The following is a 23,780-nucleotide window of genomic DNA, read 5'->3' as shown; positions in this document are numbered from 1 at the left end:
CCCATTTGTTTATTTTTGGTTTAATTTTCGTTAGTCTAGGAGGTGGATCAAAAAAGATACTGCTGCAATTGCAAAGAGTGTTCTGCCTATGTTTTCCTCTAAGAGTTTTATAGTGTCCAGTCTTACATTTAGGTCTTTAATCCGTTTTGAGTTTATTTTTGTGTATTGTGTTAGAGAATGTCCGAATATCATTCTTTTAAGCTGCTGTCCAGTTTTCCCAGTGCCACTTATTGAAGAGACTGTCTTTTCTCCATTGTACATTCTTGCCTCCTTTGTCATAGATTAGGTGACCATAGGTGAGTGGGTTCATCTCTGGGCTTTCTATCCTGTTCCATTGATCTACATTTCTCTTTTTGTGCCATTACCATACTGTTTTGATGACTGTAGTTGTAGTATATTCTGAAGTCAAGGAACCAGATTCCTCCAGCTGGTTTTCTTTCTCAGGACTGCTTTGGCTATTCAGGGTCTTTTGTGTTTGCACACAAATTTAAAAATGTTTTACAGGGAAGCCCAGCCATTGATAATTTGATAGGGATTGCATTGAGTCTGTAGATTGCCTTGGATAGTATAGTCACTTTGACAATATTGATTCTTCCAATCCGAGAGCATGATATATCTTTGAATCTGTTTGTGTCACCTTCGATTTCTTTCATCGGCGGCTTACAGTTTTCAGAGTACAGGTCTTTTGTCTCCTTAGGTAGTTTTATTCCTTTTTTTTTTTAACATCTTTATTGGGGTATAATTGCTTTACAATGGTGTGTTAGTTTCTGCTTTATAACAAAGTGAATCAGTTATACATATACATATGTTCCCATATGTCTTCCCTCTTGCGTCTCCCTCCCTCCCACCCTCCCTAGGTATTTTATTCTTTTTGATGTGATGGTAAAAGGGAGAGGATTTTAACATCTACCGATACAACCTAAAGCAGTTTGCAGGATTTTTGCTGTTAGAGCGTACGAAAGGCTACATGACTTCCTAGTGATGGTGGTGATGCTATGATAGGTTGTCACAATGGTGACTGGCATTTCTTGCATGTTTTCTAACCAGTTTTTGTTGGGAGGAGTGCAGCTCGTTGATTATTTCAAATACGTCTCTTGCATCCACTGATTTAGGGTGACTCATTTGCTTTTGTAGATAGGCAGTCATGGTATCAGGGTTAACCCAGTGTAGTTACTGTCTTCATTTCTGATATGTGTTCCTCCTGTTTCTCTGTTGTGTCCTGCTGCGTTTACCCTGAATTCTCACACATTGTAATGGCGCTACGTCAGACATCCTTGTTTTGCTCCTGATGTTCAAATGCATCTCTCTAGTAGTTCTTCACTAATTATAATATTAATAGCAGCTCTTATTTTAGAAACCTCTTCAGTCTGATAAAAAATATTTTTGTGTTCCCTTCGTTAAAGGTTGCCTTAGCGGGTGGTAGTGAATTTTTTTTTCAAATGCCTTTTTGGTATTTTTTTTCAGGGATCGTATGATTTTTCTTAAACTATTGATGGGGTGGATTCTATTATTAGATTCTCTCCTATTGAACAGTCCTCAGCTTCCTGTGATAAACCCTAATTGGCACATTATTCTTTTACCACGTTGCTGAATCTTGTCACTAGCTGAGTGTTTTATCTCTGTCTCTATCAGGAATTGAGATTGGGTGATAGGGAGTGAATTGTAGGTGGTTTTGAATATCTTTCTGTGTGTGAATCAGCTTCTCTAACTTAGGATCATGTTTCTATTCAAAAATAGAAAGAATTAATCCATAGGCTTGGGTGGAGGTACTAAGCAGGGGGAGGGGATTATTATAGTAGTGATTTTAAAGTCAATCCTAATTTTAGGTAAACTTTTGGTGTCCATTTTAGTATATTTTTAAACAAAACTGCCATGGACATGTTCAGTTTTATGATCGATGATGCATAGTATGTTCTTATGATTTTTTTTTTAATTCTAAAACATTGAAACAAAACAGGCACATGACGCAGATTACGTTTAATAAAACATCTACTGTTACAGCTCAGGTCTTGATTTAAATTTTGTACTATTTTGCTGCATTTAAACTTCTATTTAACAGAGTTTTGCCTGTTTTAATTAGTTGTTTCTAGAAACGAGCCCCTGACATGTTTATTTAAATTTAATTTATACAGTATGTTTTCTCCTGTATTTATTTTTTTAATTCTTTTCTTTCCTTAAAAAAAAATCTTTTGTATTGAAGTATAGTTGATTTGCAATATCGTGTAAGATTCAGGTGTACAGCACAATTCAGTTTATATATATATATATATATATATATATATATATATATATATATATTCTTTTTCAGATTCTTTTCCCTTGTAGGTTATTAGATAATATTGAGTAGCATTCCCTGTGCTATACAGTAGGTCCTTGTTATCTGTTATATATATAGTAGTGTGTATATGTTAATCCCAGCTTCCTAATTTATCCCTTCACCCACCACCCTTTCCCCTTTGGTAACCATAAGTTTGTTTTCTGTGTCTGTGAGCCTCTGTTTTGGAAATAAGTTCATTTGTGTCTTTTTTTTTTCTGTTAGATTCTACACGTAAGCGATATCATGATATTTGTCTTTCTCTGTCTGGCTTACTTCACTTAGTATGATAATCTCTAGGTCCATCCATGTTGCTGCGAAGGGCATTATTTCATTCTCTTTTTATGGCTGAGTAATATTCCATTGTATATATGTACCACATCTTTTTTATGCATTCCTCTGTCAGTAGACATTGAGGTTGCTTCCATGTCTTGGCTATTGTAAATAGTGCTGCAGTGAACATTGGGGTGCATGTATCTTTTTTTTTTTAATTTTTATTGGAGTGTAGTTGATTTACAATGTTGTGTTAGTTTCAGGTGTACAGCAAAGTGAATCAGTTATACATATACATATATGCACTCTTTTTAAGGTTCTTTTCCCATATAGGCCATTAGAGAGTATTGAGTAGAGTTCCCTGTGCTGTACAGTAGGTCCTTATTAGTTACCTGTTTTATATGTAGAAGTGTGTACATGTCAATCCCAATCTCCCAATGGATCCCTCTCCCCCCTTACCCCCTGGTAACCAGAAGTTTGTTTTCTACATCTGTGACTCTGTTTCTGTTTTGTGAAGAAGTTCATTTGTACCCTTTTTTTAGATTCCACATATAAGCGATATCATATGATGTTTGTCTTTTTCTGTCTGACGTAATTTCACTCAGGATGACAATCTGCAAATGGCATTATTTTGTTCTTTTTTTATGGATGAGTAATATTCCGTTGTATATATGTAGCACATCTTCTTTATCCATTCCTCTGTCGATGGACATTTAGATTGCTTCCATGTCCTGGCTGTGGTAAATAGTGCTGCAGTGAACATTGGGATGCATGTTTCTTATCAAATTACGGTTTTCTCCAGGTATATGCCCAGGAGTGGTATTGCTGGGTCATATGGTAGTTCGATTTTTAGTTTTTTGAGGAACCTCCATTCTGTTCTCCATAGTGGCTGTATCAATTTACATTCCCACCAACAGTGTAGGAGGGTTCCCTTTTCTCCACACCCTCTCCAGCATTTATTGTTTGTAGATTTTTTTGATGACGGCCATTTTGACTGGTATGAGGTGGTACCTCATTGTAGTTTTGATTTGCATTTCTCTAATAATTAGTGATGTTGAGCATCTTTTCATGTGCTTTTTGGCTATCTGGATGTCTTCTTTGGAGAAATGTCTGTTTAGGTCTTCTTCCCGTGTTTTGATTGGATTGTTTGTTTTTGATACTGAGCTATATGAATTGTTAATATATTTCAGCATTTAATTTCTTGTCAGTCGCATTGTTTGCAAATATTTTCTCCCATTCTGTGGGTTGTCTTTTCATTTTGTTTATAGTTTCCTTTGCTGTGCAGAAGCTTTTAAGTTTAATTAGGTCCCGTTTGTTTATTTTTGGTTTTACTTTCATTACTCTAGGAGGTGGATCAAAAAAGATATTGCTGCGAATTATGTCAAAGAGTGTATGTACTGCCTATGTTTTCCTCTAGGAGTTTTATAGTGTCTGGCCTTACATGTAGGTCTTTGATCCATTTTGAGTTTTTTTGTGTGTATGGTGTTAGAGAATGTCCTAATTTCATTCTTTTAAACTGCTGTCCAGTTTTCCCAGCACCACTTATTGAAGAGACTCTCTTTTCTCCATTTGTATATTCTTGCCTCCTTTGTCATAGATAAGGTGACCATAGATGAGTGGGTTTATTTCTGGGCTTTCTGTCATGTTCCATTGATGTATATTTCTGTTTTTGTGCCAGTACCATACTGTTTTGCTGACTGTAGTTGTAGTATATTCTGAACTCAAGGAGCCTGATTCCTCCAGCTGTTTTTCTTTCTCAGGACTGCTTTGGCTATTCGGGGTCTTTTGTGTTTTCATACAAATTTTGGAATTTTTTGTCCTAGTTCTGTGAAAAATGCCATCGGTAATTTGATAGGGATTGGATTGAACCTGTAGATTGTCTTGGGTAGTATGGTCATTTTGGCGGTATTGATACTGTATCTACTACTGAATCTATTGTATTTATAGTTTTTATCATTATTATTTCCTACCACCTATTTCCCTTGGTTTATTGTTGTTGCTATATACTTTTTCATATGTGAAAAGGAATGCTTAAAATTTTTTGGATAATAAAGTTTGAAAGTTTAGAAATCTACCTTTGAATGATACTTTCACTGCAGTGATAGATTTTAGTATATAGGATTAATATTTCCTCTCTCAATATTCTCTAATAGTTTGTTATATCCTTACTTATTTCTCATTTCATGGTATTAGGATAAAACCAAGTAACCAGTAGTTTGTATTCTGTTTTTTTTATTTTTTTGAGATTTCTTCACTGCATATTATTTTGACTTAAAAAAATTTTTTTAAATTTGGTTGTGCAGGGTCTTAGTTGCGGCAGGCAGGCTCCTTAGTTGTGGCATGCAAACTCTAGCAGCATGCATGTGGGATGTATTTCCCTGACCAGGGCTCATACCCAGCCCCCTGCGTTGGGAGCGTGGAATCTTATCTACTGCGCCACCAGGGAAGTCCCATATTATTTTGTTTTTACAATTCTCCCATAGATACTTGGGAAGAAGATGTGGATCATACTTTCAGAGTATAAAATCTGAAAATAACTATCCCTTCTTTGTTGTGAAATATATGTTGTTAAAAGACAACTTTGTAAAAAGGTAAAGTTGTCTCTAGTACAAGTATAAAGTATACACACGTGAAAGATTTTATTTAACTCCTTAATTTGAGAACCAGTAAGATGATGTTACACTGTCTCCAAGGAAAATTCAAAGAACATTTGCCATGTATATAGGCAACCAGGAATTCTGAGATGAATCTGTGAATAAATGCAGAATTGGTCACTGTCCACAGGACAATAGTCAGTTGAATTCTGCCAGGCAAAATTCATATGCATTTCTGTGGATGAGAATTACTTGCATTATTGTCAAGTTTTTACATGCTAGAGTTTTTTGTTGTTTTGTTTTTAAATTTTATTTATTTTTTGGCAGCATGGGGTCTTCATTGCTGCACGCAGCCTTTCTGTAGTTGCGGCGAGCGGGGGCTACTCTTCGTTGCGGTGGCTTCTCTTGTTGCAGAGCAGGGCTTTAGGTGCACGGGCTTCGGTAGTTGCGGTGCATGGGCTCAGTTGTTGTGGCTCACGGGCTCTAAAGCACAGGCTCAGTAGTCGTGGCGCACAGGCTTAGTTGCTCCGCAGCATGTGGGGTCTTCCTGGACCAGGGCTTGAACCCGTGTCCCCTGCACTGGCAGGCGGATTCTTAACCACTGCACCACCAGGGAAGTCCTACATGCTAGAGTGTTAAAAGTAGCTCCCAAACAAGGAAAGACCTAGATAACCTAGAAGGGTGTATCAGACGAGGAACCAGTCATCTTTTTTGCCCATTTTAAAGACATTCACATTTTCCCAGTAATGCCCTTTACAATAGACATTTATTATTTCCAATTTATCTGTCCTGTGGGACACTGGTGAACTAATTTCTCACACTAAATTGTGTTTTGATATTTAATCTTTAAAATGCTAATATTTCCTTCCTGTTTATTTAGCCATGCTGTTTGACGCCTATAGACCTTGTTGTAATACTTTTGTTACCTAAATGGTACGTATTCAATATTCAAAATTTAGGAAGTAGAGAAAAATTTCAAATCACTTCTAATTCCCACTATCTCTAACCACTGTTACCACTTTATTACCATTGAGCCTTTTTTTCTATGGGTATTTCTCTAATACACTTAAAATCATTCTGTGTACAAAAATTTTTCTGCTTTTTTTCACCTAGCATTTTAACAAACACCTTTCCCTTGTTAATAAAACGGTTTAAAAGTATCATTTTAAGTATTCTTCCTTAAATTTACATACTATTCCTGTTCTTGAGGATGTTAGATTATTTCCAGGTTTTTGCTATTATCAATGAACACTAACCTTGGGACATCGGTATTTGTCCACATTTTGCATTATTTCTTAAGAATAGATTATCAAAAGTAGAGAATTACTGGGCAGTCTAAGGCTCTTGATATAAAGTAGAATTATAAAGTGGTTTTATTCATCTAACCCCGCATAGCCGTACTTATAGCAATATCCTCTCCCATTGCACAAAGATTTAATAATGCATGAAGATTTAATAACGTCCTGTCCTTGTAATGCATTATGCCTTCTGCCGTTTATTCTTACCCTTTTAAGCTTAGTTAATGCTTTCCCATTAACTTCTACCTTCATCGTGGTATTGCAGCTTGTCCCAGTCATTCGATCAAATTTGGTAGCAGAATCTTTGCACAGGCTTTTCTTTGCAAATCCTTTGGTGCTCCTTTGCTTTATATATGCTTCCAGATGGACCTCGTTTGGTCAAATCTGGGACTGTGTCTTTACGTGGGGCAATTTAGGCAGATTTCTTTATTGCTATGATCTGTCTGGCCTGGCTGCTGTCATAATCTTAAATGCTTCCCATTTTTTAATGATCCTTCGTCTTTCTTGACATTTTACCTTTTGGTAGTCTGCTTTGTGTATAGCATTGATTATGATTTCAAAGGTAAACATTCTAGTTTTCATTTTACTAGGGACTTCTAAAACATACATTGTTAACACTCTTAATCCTGTTTTTATACCTGGCTAATAAAGAACACTTTCTATTCCCTCTTGTGAAATTAAAACAGTTTTTGAGGTGATTGGCTCTTTTCCCATACTTTGACACTCTTTATTCCCTGAATCCAATGTGATTAAAATTTAACTATTAGTGGTCAATGTTTTTATTTCCTAACCTCTGTAACCTTCATTTTCATTCGGGCGATCACCCTCACTTTTTTTCCACTTCCCTATTCAAGAATATTTTTCTGTGATTCAGCCCTAGAAGATCTGGGAGAAATTCCTAGGCATTCTTTGCCGGAAAGGTGCTCATTTGATAAACTTTCAGAGATCTGCAGATTTCCGAAGGTTTCCCTGTTATCCTGCGTGTGAATAACTCGTCCACATATTGTGGAATTCCCAGCTCTGCCTCTTTCCCTCTGAAATCTGTGGAGCTGGCCTCTCGCTGAGGCATCAGTGGTAGTGGAGGACAAAACTGTACAAGCTGCATTTTTACTCTTTTGAAAATTTTGTCTTTTTTTTTTAATTCAACTAACCAGTTACACTTATTGATCCCTGACTGCACCCTGAGTCACTTACCTGTGGGTGCTTTTAACAGACTCACTTTAGCTCGCTTTTCTGCTTGATGGCTTCTAGCAGCCTTTCTCTTTTTGTTCAGTTTTGGTTTTGTTTTTTTTTTTACCTCGTTCTGTCTTCCTGTTCTTTGGGGTCATTTGTTTGTCCAGAGCCCATCGATCACTGGATTGCATGTGAGTTCAGCTGTCTGCTAGGAAGGATAATTGATCACTGCAGTGCGTTAGGCTGCCGGAACCCGGCATGCTTTCTGCCGTGGGCTCCTTCCCCGTCGGGACCTGCCGCCAGCGCGCCTGGTCTGATGGGTGGCGCGGGAGGTCCACCTCCACACCTCCCCGTCTGCGTGCACCTCTCCTCTCGGCCCCTCTCCACCCACAGCCGTGTTCCCCTGCTCCCCACCCTGGCCTTCATTCCTCAGTCTCTCTGTCTGTAGCCGTGGTTCCCTTGTGCAATTATTGCTAATTAATTTCCAGTCAGAGTGATGGATGGTTTAATTTTCTTTCCTTGATAGCCCTTGCCTGGCCAAGGTGCTGGGTCAGGTGGCTCAGGAGGGTAGGGTCTTGGTAGAGGAGGCCAGAGAGCAGCACAGGGCTTGAGGGACCAGCTTCCCAGCAGAGTGTCATTTTTTTTTTTTTTTTTTTTTTTTTTGCGGTATGCGGTCCTCTCACTGCCGTGGCCTCTCCCATTGCGGAGCACAGGCGCCGGACGCGCAGGCTCAGCGGCCATGGCTCACGGGCCCAACCGCTCCGCGGCATGTGGGATCTTCCTGGACCGGGGCACGAACCCGTGTCCCCTGCATCGGCAGGCGGACTCTCAACCACTGCGCCACCAGGGAAGACCCCACCTTTTTATTTTTAAAGGCAAAAGTTTATTGTTTATTTAGGGGACATGCAGAAAACTTAGGAGATGCAGAATTCCCTTAACGAGAGAGATGGGATCTCGCTGTGTTGCCCAGGCTGGGGCGCTGTGGTTATTCCCAGGCACTATGCCACTGCTGATCAGCACAGGCAGGTTTTGGGGTTTTTGTTTTGTTTTTTTATTGAAGTACAGTTGATTTACAGTGTTGTGTTAGTTGTTTCTGGTGTACCGCAAAGTGATTCAGGTATATGTATATACAGTTATACATATATTCTTTTTCATATTCTTTTCCATTATGGTTTATCCCAGGAGATTGGATATAGTTCCCTGTGCTATATAGCGGGACCTTGTTGTTTATCCATTCTATGTATAATAGTTTGCATCTGCTAACCCAAAACTCCCACTGCATCCCTTCCCCAACCCCCTCCCCTTTGGCAATCACAAGTCTGTTTTCTATGTCTGTTTGTTTCTGTTTCATGAATAAGATCATGTATGTCATATTTTAGATTCCACATATAAGTGATATATGGTGGTATTTGTCTTTCTGACTTACTTCACTTAGTATGATACTCTCTAGATGATCTCTGCAAATGGCATTATTTCATCTTTTTGGTGGAGTAATGTTCCATTGTATATATACATATACCGCATTTTCTTTATCCATTCATGTGTCGATGGACGTTTAGGTTGTTGCCATGTCTTAGCTATTGTAAACAGGGCTTCTGTGAACATAGGGGTGCATGTGTCTTTTTGAATTACAGTTTTGTCCAGATATATGCCCAGGAGTAGCATTGCTGGATCATATGGTAGTTCTATTTTTAGTTTTCTGAGGAACCTCCATACTGTTCTCCACAGTGGCTGAAGCAACTTACATTCCCACCAACAGAGGAGGAGGGTTCCCTTTTCTCTGCACCCTCTCCAGCATTTGTTGTTTGTAGACTGTTTAACGATGGCCATTCTGACTGGTGTGAGGTGGTACCTCGCTGTAGTTTTGATTTGCATTTCTCTAATAACCAGTGATGTTGAGCATCTTTCCATGTGCCTGTTGGCCATCTCTATGTCTTCTCTGGAGAAATGTCTATTTGGGTCTTCTGCCCATTTTTCGATTGGGTTGTTTGGTTTTTTGTTACTGAGTTGTATGGGCTGTTTGTATATTTTGGAAATTAAGCCCTTGTTGGTCACATCATTTGCAAATGTTTTCTCCCAGTCTGTAGTGTCTTTTCTTTTATTTCTTTCTTTCTTTTTTATGGTTTCCTTTGCCGTGCGAAAGCTTATAAGTTTGATTAGGTCCCATTTGTTTACTTTTCCTTTTACTTCTATTGCCTTGAGAGACTGACCTAAGAACACAGTGGCATGTTTTATGTCAGAGAATGTCTTGCCTCTGTTCTCTTCCAGGAGTTTTATGGTGTCATGTCTTGTGTTTAGGTCTTTAAGCCATTTTAAGTTTATTCTTGTTTATGGTGTTAGGGTGTGTTCTAACGTCACTGATTTGCCTGCGGCTGTCCAGCTTTCCCAGTACCACTTGCTGAAGAGACTTTTTCCCCATTGTATATTCTTGCCTCCTTTGTCAAAGATCAACTGACCGCAGGTGTGTGGGCTTACTTAGCACAGTTTTGACCTGCTTCTTTTCTGACCTGGGCTGGTTCATGCCTCCATAGGCAACCTGGTGATCCCCTGCTCTCGGGAGGTCACCGCGTTGATGCCAAACTTAGGGCCTAGTGCACTGCAGCCTGGAACTCCTGGGCTCAAGTGATCCTCCTGCCTCAGCCTCCCAGGAAGCTGGGACTGCAGGCGTGTGACACCATGCCTGGCCCAAAGAATCCACCTCAGAGGAGGAAGGAAGGAAGGAGGCTGTGAATTCTTCTTCCCTAATACTTTATCCCTGTCCACAACAACATCAAGAACACCACCACCATCACCATCTTCATAACCATCACCACCATCTTCACCAACATCACCATCATCAGCAGCATCCTCTTCATAACCATCACCATTACCGCCACCATCTTTACCATCATCACCACCATTACCGCCACCATCTTTACCATCATCACCATCATCACCACCATCACCACCATCATTACCACTACCATCTTTACCATCATTACCACCATCATCTTCATCATCAGCATCCTCTTCATAACCATCACCACCACCATTACCACCATCTTCACCATCATCATCACCACCACCATCTTTACCATCATCACCATCACCACCATTACCACCACCATCTTTACCATCATCACCATCACCTTCATCATCAGCATCCTCTTCATAACCATCACCACCATTACCGCCATCTTCACCATCATCATCACCACCATCATTACCACCACCATCTTTACCATCACCACCATCATTACCACCACCATCTTTACCATCATCACCACCATCTTTACCATCATCACCATCACCATCATCAGCATCCTCTTCATAACCATCACCACCACCATTACCACCATCTTCACCATCATCATCACCACCATCTTTACCATCATCACCACCATCACCACCATCATTACCACCACCATCTTCACCATCATCACCATCATCATGTTCATAACCATCATCACTACCACCATCTTTTTTTACATTTTTTATTTATAATTTAGTTACTTTTATTATTTTTTTATTGAAGAATAGTTGATTAACAATGTTGTATTAATTTCTGCTGTACAGCAAAGTGACTCAGTTATATACATGCATTTTTAAAATTTTCCATTATGGTTTTTCCCAGGAGGTTGGATATAGTTCCCTGTTCTATACAGTAGGACCTTGTTGTTTATCCATTCTATATATAATAGTTTGCATCTGCTAATTCCAAACTCCCACTCCCCCTCCCCCTTGGCAACCACCAGTCTGTTCTCTATATCCATGAGTCTGTTTCTGTTTTGTAGGTACGTTCATTTGTGCCGTACTTTAGATGCCATATATGAGTGATATCATATGGTATTTGTCTTTCTCTTTCTGACTTAATTCATTTAGTATGGTAATCTCTAGTTGCATCCATGTTGCTGCAAATGGCATTATTTTGTGGTTTTTTATGGCTGAGTAGTATTTCATTGTATATATATATGTGTATATATATATACACCACATCTTCTTTACCCAGTCATCTGTCTATGGACATTTAGGTGGTTTCCATGTCTTCGCTATTGTGAATAGTGCTGCTGTGAACATAGGGGTGCATGTATCTTTTTGAATTATAGTTTTGTCCGGACATATGCCCAGGAGTAGGATTGCTGGATCATATGGTAACTTTGTTTTTAGTTTTTTGAGGAACCTCTATACTGTTTTCCATAGTGGCTGCACCAACTTACATTCCCACCAACAGTGTAGGAGGGTTCCCTTTTATCCACACCCTCTCCAGCATTTGTCATTTGTAGACTTTTTAATCATGGCCATTCTGATGGGTGTGAGGTAGTACCTCATTGTAGTTTTGATTTGCATTTCTCTAATAGTTAGCAGTGTTGAGCATTTTTTCATGTGCCTTTTGGCTATTGTATATCTTCTTTGGAGAAATGTCTGCTTAGATCCTCTGCCCATTTTTGGATTGGGTTGTTTGTTTTTTTTGTTACTGAGTTGTGTGTGCTGTTTGTATATTTTGGAGATTATGCCCTTGTCAGTCGCATCATTTGCAGATATTTTCTCCCATGCTGTAGGTTGTCTTTTCGTGTTTTTTTTTTTTTATGGTTTCCTTTGTTGTGCAAAAGCTTGTAAGTTTGATTAGGTCCCATTTGTTTATTCTTGTTTTTATTTCTATTGCTTTGGGAGACTGACCTAAGAAAACATTGATACATTTTATGTCAGAGAATGTTTTGCCTATGTTCTCTTCTAGGAGTTTTATGGTGTCATGTCTTATGTTTAAGTCTTTAAGCCATTTTGAGCTTATTTTTGTGCATGGTGTGAGGGTGTGTTCTAATTTCATTGATTTACCTGTGGCTGTCCAGTTTTCCTAGCACCACTTGCTGAAGAGCCTGTCTTTTTCCCATTTTATATTCCTGCCTCCTTTGTCAAAGATTAATTGACCATAGGTGTGTGGGTTTATTTCTGGTCTGTCTATTCTGTTCCATTGATCTGTGTGTCTCTTTTTGTACCAGTACCACATTGTTTTGATTACTGTAGCTTTGTAGTATTGTCTGAAGTCTGGGAGAGTTATGCCTCCTGCTTTCTTGTTTTTTTCCCCCCTCAGGATTGCTTTGGGAATTCTGGGTCTTTTATGGTTCCATATAACTTTTTGGATTATCCTAGTTCTGTGAAAAATGTCATTTGATAGGGATCACATTAAATCTGTAGATTGCTTTGGGTAGTTTTGTGATTTTTAACAATATTCTTCCAATCCAAGAACATGGGATATCTTTCCATTTCCTTGAATCCTCTTTAATTTCCTGTATTAATGTTTTATAGTTCTCAGCATATAAGTCTTTCAGCTCCTTGGTCAGGTTTATTCCTAGGTTTTGTGTGTTTTTTTGGTGCGATTTTAAAAGGTATTGTTTTTTTGCATTCCCTTTCTGATGTTTCATTGTTAGTGTAAAGAAATGCAACCGATTTCCAAATGTTAATCTTGTGTCCTGCTACTTTACTGAATTCCTTTATTAGATCTAGTAGTTTTTCTGTGGAGTCCTTAGGGCTTTCTATTTATCGTATCATGTCATCTGCATATAGTGACAACTCTACCTCTTCCCTTCCAATTTGGATACCTTTTATTTCTTTTTCTTGTCTGATTGCTGGGGCTAGGACTTCCAATACTATGTTGAACAGAAGTGACCCACCACCATCTTTCTCATCATCATCACCATCACCATCACCATCATCATCACCATCATCATCACCATCATAGCAGCTACTGTATACTGAGTATTTGCTATGTGACAAGCACAGTGCTGAGCATTTTATGTAATTTTTTCATTCAGTCCTTACTACAGTGTTATGAGATAGCTACTACAGTGATTTCTGTTGTGGTGTGGAGGTCACAGTACTAGTAATTGGTGAAGCTGGGGCTCACACCGTGGTCTCTTGAGTCTGTACCCCTGCCTTCATGCTGGAGCCCTGTGATACCCCCATCCCAGTGCAGAGACACTGACCCTAGGTGTCCCCCCACCCCTGCACCAGATCTCCACCCACGATCCCTCCCCAACTCCTTTCCCCTCTGTGCCCCTTCCCTTCCCGCCACAGGTGTATGAGGGTGGGAGCAACGTGGACCAGTTTGTGACACGCTTCCTCCTGAAGGAGACGGCCAATCAGATCCAGTCCCTGCTGAGCTCGGTGGAGAGTGCGGTGGAGGCCATCGAAGAGCAGACCAGCCAGATCCGGTGCGTTGGTGGGACCTTGTGGGGGCCTGTGGGAGTGGGCCGTGTGTGTGCTGACCTGCTGCCTGGTGGGGACGTTCGTGTGCTTGGGGGCTGGGTGACCTTGGGCAAGCTGCTGTTCCCCTCTGTGCCTCCACTTCCCCAGCTCTTTAAGTGGGGATGATATATACCTGCCTCCTCACAGAGTTATGACTAGTTCCTAGACTCTGGTCCATTTGGCCCCATTTCCATATTGCTCACACTGTTGTTTAGCTAAAACTATTCTGTTGTTTGACTCATTTTTTAAAACCTGGGAATAAATTTAGGAAACTCTGGTGGCTATTACCATCATTCGAAAACAAGTATCACGTGCTGTGAGTGAAGAAATTGTAAAAATAAGCGCTGTTGGTGCCCGCAGTCAGCTTGGACCCTGAGGCCTGCTCCCTCTTTGTTCAAAAAGAGAGGCTGTGAGATCATAGATGGGCATTGAAAACAGAGGCGCATCAAAGCATGACTTCAGAAAGATTGAAAGAGCAGTGAAATGGAGTGGTTTTCTCCCAATGTTAGTTAGTGTTATTTAAAGCCTTGTTTGTGGGTCCTTGAAGCCGTGGAAAAGTACCTGGGGTCCCCCCTCTTTGCAGGGGGACACTGTTGGGGCGGTGAGATGGGGGTCCGGAGAGTTAGCAGTCTCGTTCCGGCCTGGCAGGGCCAGCCCCTGGGGGCCACGAGCCCTCCCATTTGCTGTCCTAAGTTCCGGCCAACTCCTCTGTGCCGGTTCTTCCCTGAAGAGCTGATGTGCCCGGGGCAAAGGGGGAATAAAGAAATAGAAACAGGCGGGGGCAGCTGCCAGGTGCCCATGCGTTACTGAGCCTTGAGTCTCTGCCGCGGTTTCCCAGGCAGAGACCCGGCACAGCAGGGTGTTGGTTGGTGGGGGGCTTGTCCCAGTCACATATGACTGCAAAGGCTGCTCAGTGATGCTGTTCGCAAAATGCCTTTGCTCTGAGCACCTGCCGCCCGGTCACCTAGGATATGCACAGTGCAGATTCCTGGGCTCCGGCCGTGCCCGCTGGATTAGGGTCCCTGGGAGCTGGGCCCAGGACTCTGCATAGCTGATCAGTCTTGTGATTCTGAGGGTTCCCGAGGTTAACAGCCTCAGCTCTGGAAGCTGTCACATAGATTTTCTTCATTTTTTTTTTTCATCACTATCTTGATTTAAATACCTGCGGTTTCTCTCCTGCTGCAGAACAGATAGGACCGCTGCGTGATTTTCAGAGCCCATTTCCTGCGCTTTGCCAGTTCCGTCACGTGTCAGCCGTTACACCTGCCTGCCCCCTTTTTGGAAGCTTACTTGGGGATGTTGTTGGCAGGAGTGGCACATCGCGATGGGGAGACACATCTGCTTCACAGGCACTGCCGCCTCAAACTGCCCAGATCTCAGCTGTTTCGGCTCTCAGCTGCAGGTCCCCTGAGCATTCTCTTTCCCAGGCCTAGGGACGCCGTGACCCAGGCACGAGCCACTGGTTCAGACCCTGCCGCCCTTGGGGGACTCCCACGGTTCCCACTCGTGGTCTGAGTTTGTTGAGGCGCCCCGATTGACACCTCAAGGAACCTGCCAGCCTTTCTCCTCCCTTGGCGGAGGGGTAGGGGGGGGTTGGCCCCTCTGCACAGGGAGAGGCTGCTGGGCTTTCAGGCTCACAGGAGGCAAATTCCAGAACCTTACCAAGGCAGCCCTGGGGACCAGGGGTGTCGGCCGTGCACACAGGAGTGTGTGTGTGTGTGTTGGGGGGATATGTGCGTCTGGCTGTATTTTTACGTCTGTGGTGAGTTTTCCAGCATTTTTGCACATGGGGTTTGGGCATTTGTTGAGTCGCTACTACGTGCCAGGCAGTGTTGGGTGGGCTGTGTGTGCACGTCAGGGATGCCGGGTGCTGTGCGTGTGTGTGCACATCAGTAGTGTGCGTGGCGGGTGGTGTCATGACGGGATGGGGCCAGGCTGAGGTCAGGATCACGGGTCTTCGTCAGATGCCCGCTCTCGACTGTGTCTTAGGGCTTCCTTTTTTGGACAGGGGGCTTGTTAGCCAACGCAGGCCCCCACCCCAGAGGGCAGTGAACGCGGAATCGGCTCCCAGCGAGGCCGGCAGGGCCGGGGAGAGGGGCAGCCGTGGGCTGTGGGGAGGCTGGGGGCCTGGCTCAGCCTCGCCCGGCCCTGGAACTAAACCTCCCGGGAACAGGGTCTGGGTTCCTGGAAAGGATCTGAGTTCATCCCAACCCGGCCCCGCTTGCAGCGTGGCCTTGGCCAGTGGGCCTGTTGTCCCCCTTTGTAAAACAGAGGCCACGATGTTTACTTCACAGGGCCGGGGCTCCACGGAGTGAGTTCTCTGCACGTTTCAGCCCCCAGTTGGTGCTTAATGTTTGTCGAAGCTGCCACAGGCGGCCAGAGCCCTGCAGCCCCCCTCATAGTGTGTGTTGCCCCACTCCTCTGCAGACAGAACCACAGCGTGGTGGAGACCTGGTCTGGGAGCTCCACTCCCGTCTACGCCCACAACCACAAGCTCACGGCCGTGGAGCAAGGGAAGAGCTTCCCGCTTGGTGAGCGAGCAGTGGCCCAGAGTGGGGGGCACTGGCTGGGGGGTCCTGGGGGGAATTCTGAGAGTGGTCCACATGGGGCTTGGGCCTCCCATGGGGACCGAGCCTGGGAGGGCTGGGGACAGGTCGCAGCGCCGGGGCAGGGCCGGGAGCGCCCCTCCACCTTAGGCCTGGCCCTGCCCTCCCCAATCAGCATCTCTGTTCTTCCTTCCCAGTCACCTCGGACTCCAGGGAGGAGGGCCTGGAAGCCCAGATCAGCAGGTTGGCGGGGCTGATAGGACGGCTGGAGAGCAAGGTGAGCCCACTGAGCCCTCGCCTCTGTCCCTGCATCCACCCTCCGCCCTCCCAGCCCCCAGGGAGTGCAGAGTGAGGCCAGAGCTCGAGACAGGAGTCAGGAAGCCTTGGAAAGGACATTCCCCAGGTGGAGCGCGGACTAAGGGTGGACGCCGGGAACGGGTCCATTGTACAGGAGCCGAGGAGAGGAGCGGCTGTGGAGGGCGGGCGGGCAGCCAGGAGGGGCGTCTCGAGGAACAGAAAGTAGTCGGCAGGGCCACGGGCAGCAAGGGGACAGAGCTTCAAGGAGGCGTTAAGGCGGCGGCGTGGTCTGGGCAGGTGGTAGCCTAGACCCAGCAAGGTGGTGGGTGAGGGATGGTGACGTCCCAGGAGAGATTAGAATGACCGGCAGCGTGAAGTTTCTTAAAATGGGACGTGACACATCCACAAGTGATGGAAAGTGGCACAGCCTTTATGGGATCGTGTTTTCGGAGAACATTTCACGGCTCGGTAGGCACTCAGGATACGATTGTGTTCGCTTTGCAGGGCTGCCAGAACTGGGGCTTAAACCCCGGCATTTATTCTCTCACAGATCAAGGCTCGAAATCTGAAATCAGGATGTTGGCGGGGCTGGTTTCTTCTGAAGCCTCTCTCGTTGGCGTGTAGACGGCCGTCTTCTCCCTGTGTCTGTGTGTGCCTGTGTCCTGATCTCTTATAAGGACACCAGTCATATTGGGTTAGAGCCCACCCATGTGACCTTATTCTAACTTAATCACCTATTCAAAGGTCCTGTCTCCAAATATAGTCACGTTTCGCGGTACTGGGGATTGGGACTTCAACATATGAATTTGGGGGGAACACAGTTCAGCCCATAACGATTACCATTCGTTGGAAGAAAGAAAATAATTTGCCTTAAGGTTTACCAACAGGCTCCAGTATCGGACTGCCTGTATTTGAATCCTGGCTATACCACTTAACAGCTGTGTGACCTTGGGCCAGTGACCTACCCTCTCTGAACCTCAGAGTCCTCCTCTAACCACAGAGAAAATAATCAGAATGGCACCTCTCACAGGGTCATTGTGAGGATTAAATTAAATGGTGTCTTAATGGCTTAGCACAGAGCCTGCTGCATAGTTAGCATTTAATATTAGCAATGTTGTTTAGCAGTTATTATTAGACGTTCTGATGCCAGAATCTATACACATACCATACCTGTATATCAACATAAACCAAGATAGCAGGGATCTCCAGGCTGTGGGGTTGCAGTGGCAAGTTTACATTTTTCCTACTTCTCTGAATTTTTTTATATCTTTTGCAAAAGGGCAAAAGAAAAATAGTGCTTCGATGGGTTTGTGGGTTCTGAGGGATTCGTGAGGGCAGTGGGTGGGGCTCCCCAGGAGGAGGTGAGGCTGAGACTTGGAGAGGAGTCCGAGGGAGGAGGTGGCCATCCCACCTGCAGGTCTGAGGCCGAGGTGGGATCTCCCCCCGCCACCCCGCCCCGCTAAAGCCAGCTGCTGGGTGGGAGCGGTGGGAAAGGCTCGGCGGGGACCCTGAGGCCCGGTTGTCATAACAACTCTGCGGGCGCCCCCAGGGGGAGGCTCTTTGAAGTTTATTTTTAGCGCCCCAGTCGCCCTAACAACCGGCTGGCTGGAAACCAAGGAGCACCTGTGCGTCCTGGAGACGGGGCGGGGGGCCCTCTTCCCAGCCTCTGATTGGCCCGAGCTGCGAGCAGGGGCCAATCCGGGACCTGCTCTGGACCCCGCCCTCCAAGGGCGAACCTGGGCGCTCCTAGCTGTGCCTGGGCTCCTGGAACGCTGGGACGGCGAGGCAGGGAGACGGGGCGGGGGGCGCAGACGTGGGTGCCGCCGTCCCTCCTCCACCCTCCCCTCATCTTTACCTCATCCTCACTGCCGCGGGGCCCAGCTGGCCAGGAGAAATCTAGGGAACCAGTGCTCTCCAGGAGCCCATCTACACGGTTTTAAAAGCACGGAAAGAGACTTGCTCTGCCAAGCAGACCTTGGCCGCCTACAAACGCCGACATGCACACCCTATGTCCCCGGAAAGTCAGTACCCTCTCTGGGGCCGGCTGTGTAATTTATGGGGCCCCTTGTTCCAACATTATTAAGAATGTCCAGGTGGTGACTGCATGGGTCATGGCCCTGCAGATCGGCCGCGTGGGTGCGGGATTGCACCAGGGACACGGGCTGCCCTCGTGGAGGATGGACAGGGATGGGCACAGAGGTGGCCTTTATTGGGGTGCCCAAGAAAAAGGAAGAAGGATCCTGATTCCGTGGATCAGGAGAGAGGCTTGGCCTCAGACTCAGACTCTGACCCTGGACCAGCTTCTGTGGCCTCTGGGTTCTCTGCTCTGCAGTCATGGTGCTGGGCACCATTACAGACACAAGCACGCGGTCAGGAGCAGAGTGCACGGGCTTCCTGCTTTCCTAGAGCTCACAGTAGGGCAGCCATGACCTCGGGGAGTCTGGCAAGTTACATAAGATTTCGTAGAGAGGGTTTAGCCCCCAGGGCCGGTGGAAGGCCAGCGAGCACAGACCACCTCATTCAGGCCGTTATATTCATGAGGCGCCAGGGGCTGTGACTGGGGGCGACGTGTAAGTTGTCGGGGAACCTGTTGCCAGCAAGGCTGTCGGCGGAAGTTGTGACAAAACCCCAGCGTCCTGGGTTCAGCACAGTGGAGCCTCCTTCGTGTGCTCTGCAGTTGGCGTGCTTGGCCTCTGTGGCTCCAGCGCCCCCTAGATGCCACGGCTAGAAGGGATCTGTGCCACTCCCTGTGGGTGGCCTTGCAGCCTGGCTTCCCGGCTCCTGTCTTGAGCCGGCACTGCCTGGAGGGTGGGCTGAGCCCTGCCCAGAGAGGCCTGGCCCTGGGAGCTCCCACCCGTTCGGGGACTCCAGAGCCGCTGGAACCGTGGGGTGGAGGGGCTGGAGCTCTTCGGTGGCCCTGGGAGCTCCCACCCGCTCGGGGGACTCCAGAGCCGCTGGAACCGTGGGGTGGAGGGGCTGGAGCTCTTCGGTGGCCCTGGGTGCTCAGGGGTCACTGTGGTGGTCCTGGGAGCCTCCCTAGCAGCGGTGGCCTCTGTCTCAGGCATCTCTTCATGCTTTGTTGTTGCAGACCCTTTGGTTTGACTTCCAGCAGCATCTCTCGGATGAAGAAAGCACCAACATGGTGAGGACCCCTCCCTCTCCTGTGGCCCCATCCCTGCCTGAGCCAGGCCTCAAGATGCAGGCAGCTTAGTGTCCCTGACACCTCTACCCTGGGACCACCACAAGGGGAGATGCAGCCCCAGCACTTGGCCACCCTCCCCTCCCATGAGCATTCTTAGAGGCTCCAGGGCTGTGATCGGTGGGGCCCGGAGCAACGTAATCAGCAGGACAGTGACGTCAAAATGCTGATTCAATCAGAAACAATTTTGCTGGTCACTCGTTTTGTTGTGTCCTGGACCCGAAGCCTTGCAGGTAGCTCCCAGTCTCTCTGGAGCCTCTTTAAGCGACCCTGTCTGTTTTTTCAGCACTTGTGGGACTACTCCCTGCGTTTGGCTTCTTAAGTTTAGCTCACTTTTCGCCAGTTTCCACGTGTAAGAATGAAAAGTGTGTGTGTGCAGCGGGGGAGTGGGTCGGTTTTATTCTGAAGAAGTTGTCCTGTCCTGGGGAGGCGGGCTCCTGGGCTGGGCGGGGTCCCGGGGGAGGCGGGATGCCAGGGAGCCCGCAGGGTGGCTCACTGGTCCTGTGGCCCCGGAGCATCTGCAGCTGGTCCGGCAGGAGATGGCCGTGTGCCCTGAGCAGCTGGTCGAGTTCCTGGACTCCCTGCGTCAGTACCTGAGGGGCACCGCCGGAGCCAGGAACTGCTTCCAGTGAGTAAGCCGCGGGGCGCGGTGGTGGCTGGGAGCTGTGTCTGGGGTGGAGGCACAGGGCAGGACCGGCCTCACCCCTGAGAACACAGTGGACCCCAGGGAAGCCCCCTAGCGGGGTGGTCCTAGCGCGGGCTCTTCCTTGCTGCGCAAACGTGCCAACTGACTTCATCTCGCGGACCTCAGCTTACTCATCTGTAAAGTGGGTCCACTGCCCAGACCCGCTCCCTGGTGGGGTTGGAGGCGTCAGTAGAATAATGACCGTGGGGGGTACAGGCCAGTGCCTGGCCCCCAGCGCCCACTCAGCGTTAGCCGCCACTCGGGGGCCTCACCCTCTGGTCCCTGCGGCCAAGGCCTGCATCCTTGCTGGGGGTGGTCCCAGAGGGCCGTTGGCGCAAGCTGCCGGGCTGTCTCCCGTCCGTGGCCCACCCGTCGGCGCCCAGCAGTAGGCTCCGTGCCTGTTCCCTGCCTCGAGCGTCTCCCTCCCCGGTTGCTTTTTTCCTACCTCAAGAGCACATGTGCCTCCACCTGCTTCCTGGTGAAGCAGGGGGGCCAGGCCTGGGGGTGCAGCGTGACTCAGCTGCTCTTGCTGCACGTTAATTCCAGGTGGTGGCGGAGGGCAGGTGAAGAAAGATGATTCCGGTTGGCGGTGGGCGCTGTGCAGGCCAGCGACCAGGGGGCTTTGGGGAGGGGCTGCGTGTGTGCTCAGGCTGAGTGCTGAGCAGCTCCCCCCGCCGCAGAAGGCCTGGCACAGGCTCGTGCCCAGACCTGGTGTGGCAGTGAGGGTGCCGTGTTTGAGAAAAAGCAAACAGCTGGTGTGGCTCGACAGAGTGACCCAGGGGTGGGTGGGTCAGATGGCCAGAGAGGCAGGCAGGCACTGCTCGTTCCGGGGACCGGGGACCAGGGGGGAGAGATGCTTAGGCAGGAGGGAGACTCGGTCTTGCCTCCTTTGTGTAAGAAGGGGCGGCAACAGGTGTGCAGCTGGCGGCCAGGGAGAGGCCATGCAGTCACCCGGAGAGGGCACTGGTCTTGGCACGATGTGGGCAGAGCTGGGGTCTGTTTTGGAGTGGGGCTGACTGGACTTGACCATGGCCGGGATGGGGTGGGGGGCTGCAGAAAGAGGCCGGGCGGAGTGTGAGATGCTTCAGGAACTTGATGGAGGATGGGGCCACAGGCTGAGCGGGAGAAGCCGCGGAAGGTCAGGCGCGTGGGTGCGGGGAGTAAGGCCACGTTAAATTTCAGATGCCATTCGAGGTGCCGATGTACAAGTGGGGAGATCTGGGGAGTGGTGGGCATGCAGGTGTCACCCGGAGCCACGGGAGCTGTGTGCTCATCAAGGGAGACGGCGTGGAAGAAGGGGGCCTGGGGCTGGGAAGGGCCGGGAGGGGGCAGCATGCAGTAGGGCGTCCTCTCTGCAGCCCCAAACCTGGAATTGCCTGTAGTAATGCAGCAGACGCCACGGGGGCAGGATTCTCCTGAGGGATGCTTGGGGTTCTGGGGGCAGGATTCTCCTGAGGGATGCTTGGGGTTCTGTGCTATTGAGCGTGTGGGAAAAGGAGAAGGAACGGGGGTGGCCGAGAGGCCAGATGGGGTGGTATCGTGACCTCGGAGGCGGCCGGCCCTCCCTCTCCCGGGGTCGGCCACCTTCTTAGAGGCACCCCCCACCTTGCTCCATCACCCCAGCCTGGTACTCTGTCTTATTTGAAATGGGGTGAGTACCCTGGTGCTCACACAGGGATGACAGCTCTGGGTTTGGGCCATGTCTGATTCTCCTACTTTTAAGGATTAAATGAAAGAATGATTATGAAGGACAACGTGGCAGGTGGAGATGCTTTTAGTTTTAAAGGTAGGTTTTTCAATGACTAGAAAGCCTTTTTCAAAGACGTTTCACTGTCATTCATTCAGCAGCCACGCTGGCCCCTGTACCGGGCCAGGCCTTGCTCTAGAGGGTAGAGAGGTGCACGCAGCTGATCAGACTAGGTGGCTGGTCCTGGAGGGTTCGGGGGGCCTGATCAGAAAGGGAGCGTCTTACTGAGGGCAGCCTCGGGTGGTGACAGGCTGCCTTGCGGGCCTGTCACCACCCCCGGCTGCTGCAGCTTCTGCCAGCCTCACGTTTCCAGGGTCTTCAGGCAGCCCCGAGGCTGGCTCAGGGGCCGCCCTGTCTGGGGGGCGTGTGGCCCTGTGTGCACCCCATTGGGGAGCAAGCAGGCCGGCAGCCCCGTGCAGCCACTGAGTCCGGTCTCTCTCCTCTTGCAGCATCGCTGCCGTGAGGCTGGCGGACGGCGTCACCTTCGTGGTCTACGAGTTCTGGGAGACAGAGGAGGAGTGGAAGATGTAGGTGTCAGCCCTCGGCCGGGGGTTAGGTGGTGGGACGGGGGGCGGGGACCTGCCCCGGCCCCCTTTCCAGGCCCTTCCTTGTCCCAGAGGCTCCTTGGCTGGGAGGGTGAAGAGGCGGGGTTCCAGCGGCCTCCACTACTCCCTGGCGGCTGGGCCTCAATCCACTTGGAGGTGGCGTTTCTCAGGCTGGAGCTTGACCCCCTGAACGTGCTCTGCTGGGCCCTGAATCTGGGAGCGGAGGCCAGGGTTGCTCCTGTTTCAAAACTGCTGCCCAAGGATAAAAATCCAGAAAGTTCTTTCAGTGAAGGTTGCTCAGGGGGAGGCAAGAGCCAGGCTGTGCCCCCGGGGCCCCGGCCCCACCTTCGCACCAGGGCTCTGAGCCCCGAGCTTGGCTGACTGGGGTGTGGCCCCGAGAGCTCACGGGCGGCCCCCTGCGTTGCAGGCACCTGCAGAGCCCCGTGTGCAAGGCGTTCCGGCACGTCAAGGTGGACACGCTGAGCCAGCCCGAGGCCCTCTCCCGGATCTCCGTGCCAGGTAGCGGGGAGGAGGGCCTGGACCAGCTACAGAGGAAGCGGGGACGCCATGGGCCCGGTAGAAATGGCTGAGCTGAGGCCCAAACCACCCTAGCCTCTTCTGTTCCCTTAGCTGCCAGGAAGTGTAGTCCACCAGAGGGGGTCCTAGACAAGGCAGGGAGGCCGGGCCTCAGCCGCGCCCAAAGGCCAGGGCCCTGAGCCCAGCATGCGGCAGGCCTGTGCTAGGGGCCCTGAAAGCACCCCCAGGCCAGGGCAGGCCGCGCTGTGGGACACCCCCCTGCGTTCCCAGCCGGACTGCCATTCCCTCCATGGGCACGTGATCTGCCCCCAGGACACGCACCTCTGTGCCCTTCGTAGGGCCCAGCCCCT

General features: G+C 48.1%; 1 protein-coding gene across 5 annotated transcripts in view; it reads left to right on the top strand.

Moving 5' to 3' along the window:
* The window catches only part of NECAB2 (N-terminal EF-hand calcium binding protein 2), a 38,742-nt gene that overhangs the window by 13,653 nt on the left and 1,309 nt on the right, over positions 1-23,780 (top strand). For 2 of the 5 annotated variants that reach the window (XM_004280096.4, XM_033406402.2), the window contains 7 exons: positions 13,704-13,840; positions 16,302-16,405; positions 16,618-16,697; positions 19,806-19,859; positions 20,432-20,544; positions 22,798-22,875; positions 23,321-23,412. In XM_004280096.4, coding sequence (XP_004280144.1) covers positions 13,704-13,840; positions 16,302-16,405; positions 16,618-16,697; positions 19,806-19,859; positions 20,432-20,544; positions 22,798-22,875; positions 23,321-23,412 — 658 coding nt within the window. The remainder of the gene's footprint in view (positions 1-13,703; positions 13,841-16,301; positions 16,406-16,617; positions 16,698-19,805; positions 19,860-20,431; positions 20,545-22,797; positions 22,876-23,320; positions 23,413-23,780) is intronic. The other 3 variants (XM_033406398.2, XM_049704077.1, XM_033406399.2) reach the window with 2 other exon arrangements.

Source organism: Orcinus orca, chromosome 20, assembly GCF_937001465.1.
Source record: "Orcinus orca chromosome 20, mOrcOrc1.1, whole genome shotgun sequence".
In the NCBI taxonomy this organism is placed as follows: domain Eukaryota; kingdom Metazoa; phylum Chordata; class Mammalia; order Artiodactyla; family Delphinidae; genus Orcinus; species Orcinus orca.
This window is presented reverse-complemented; position numbering and strand designations above follow the sequence as displayed.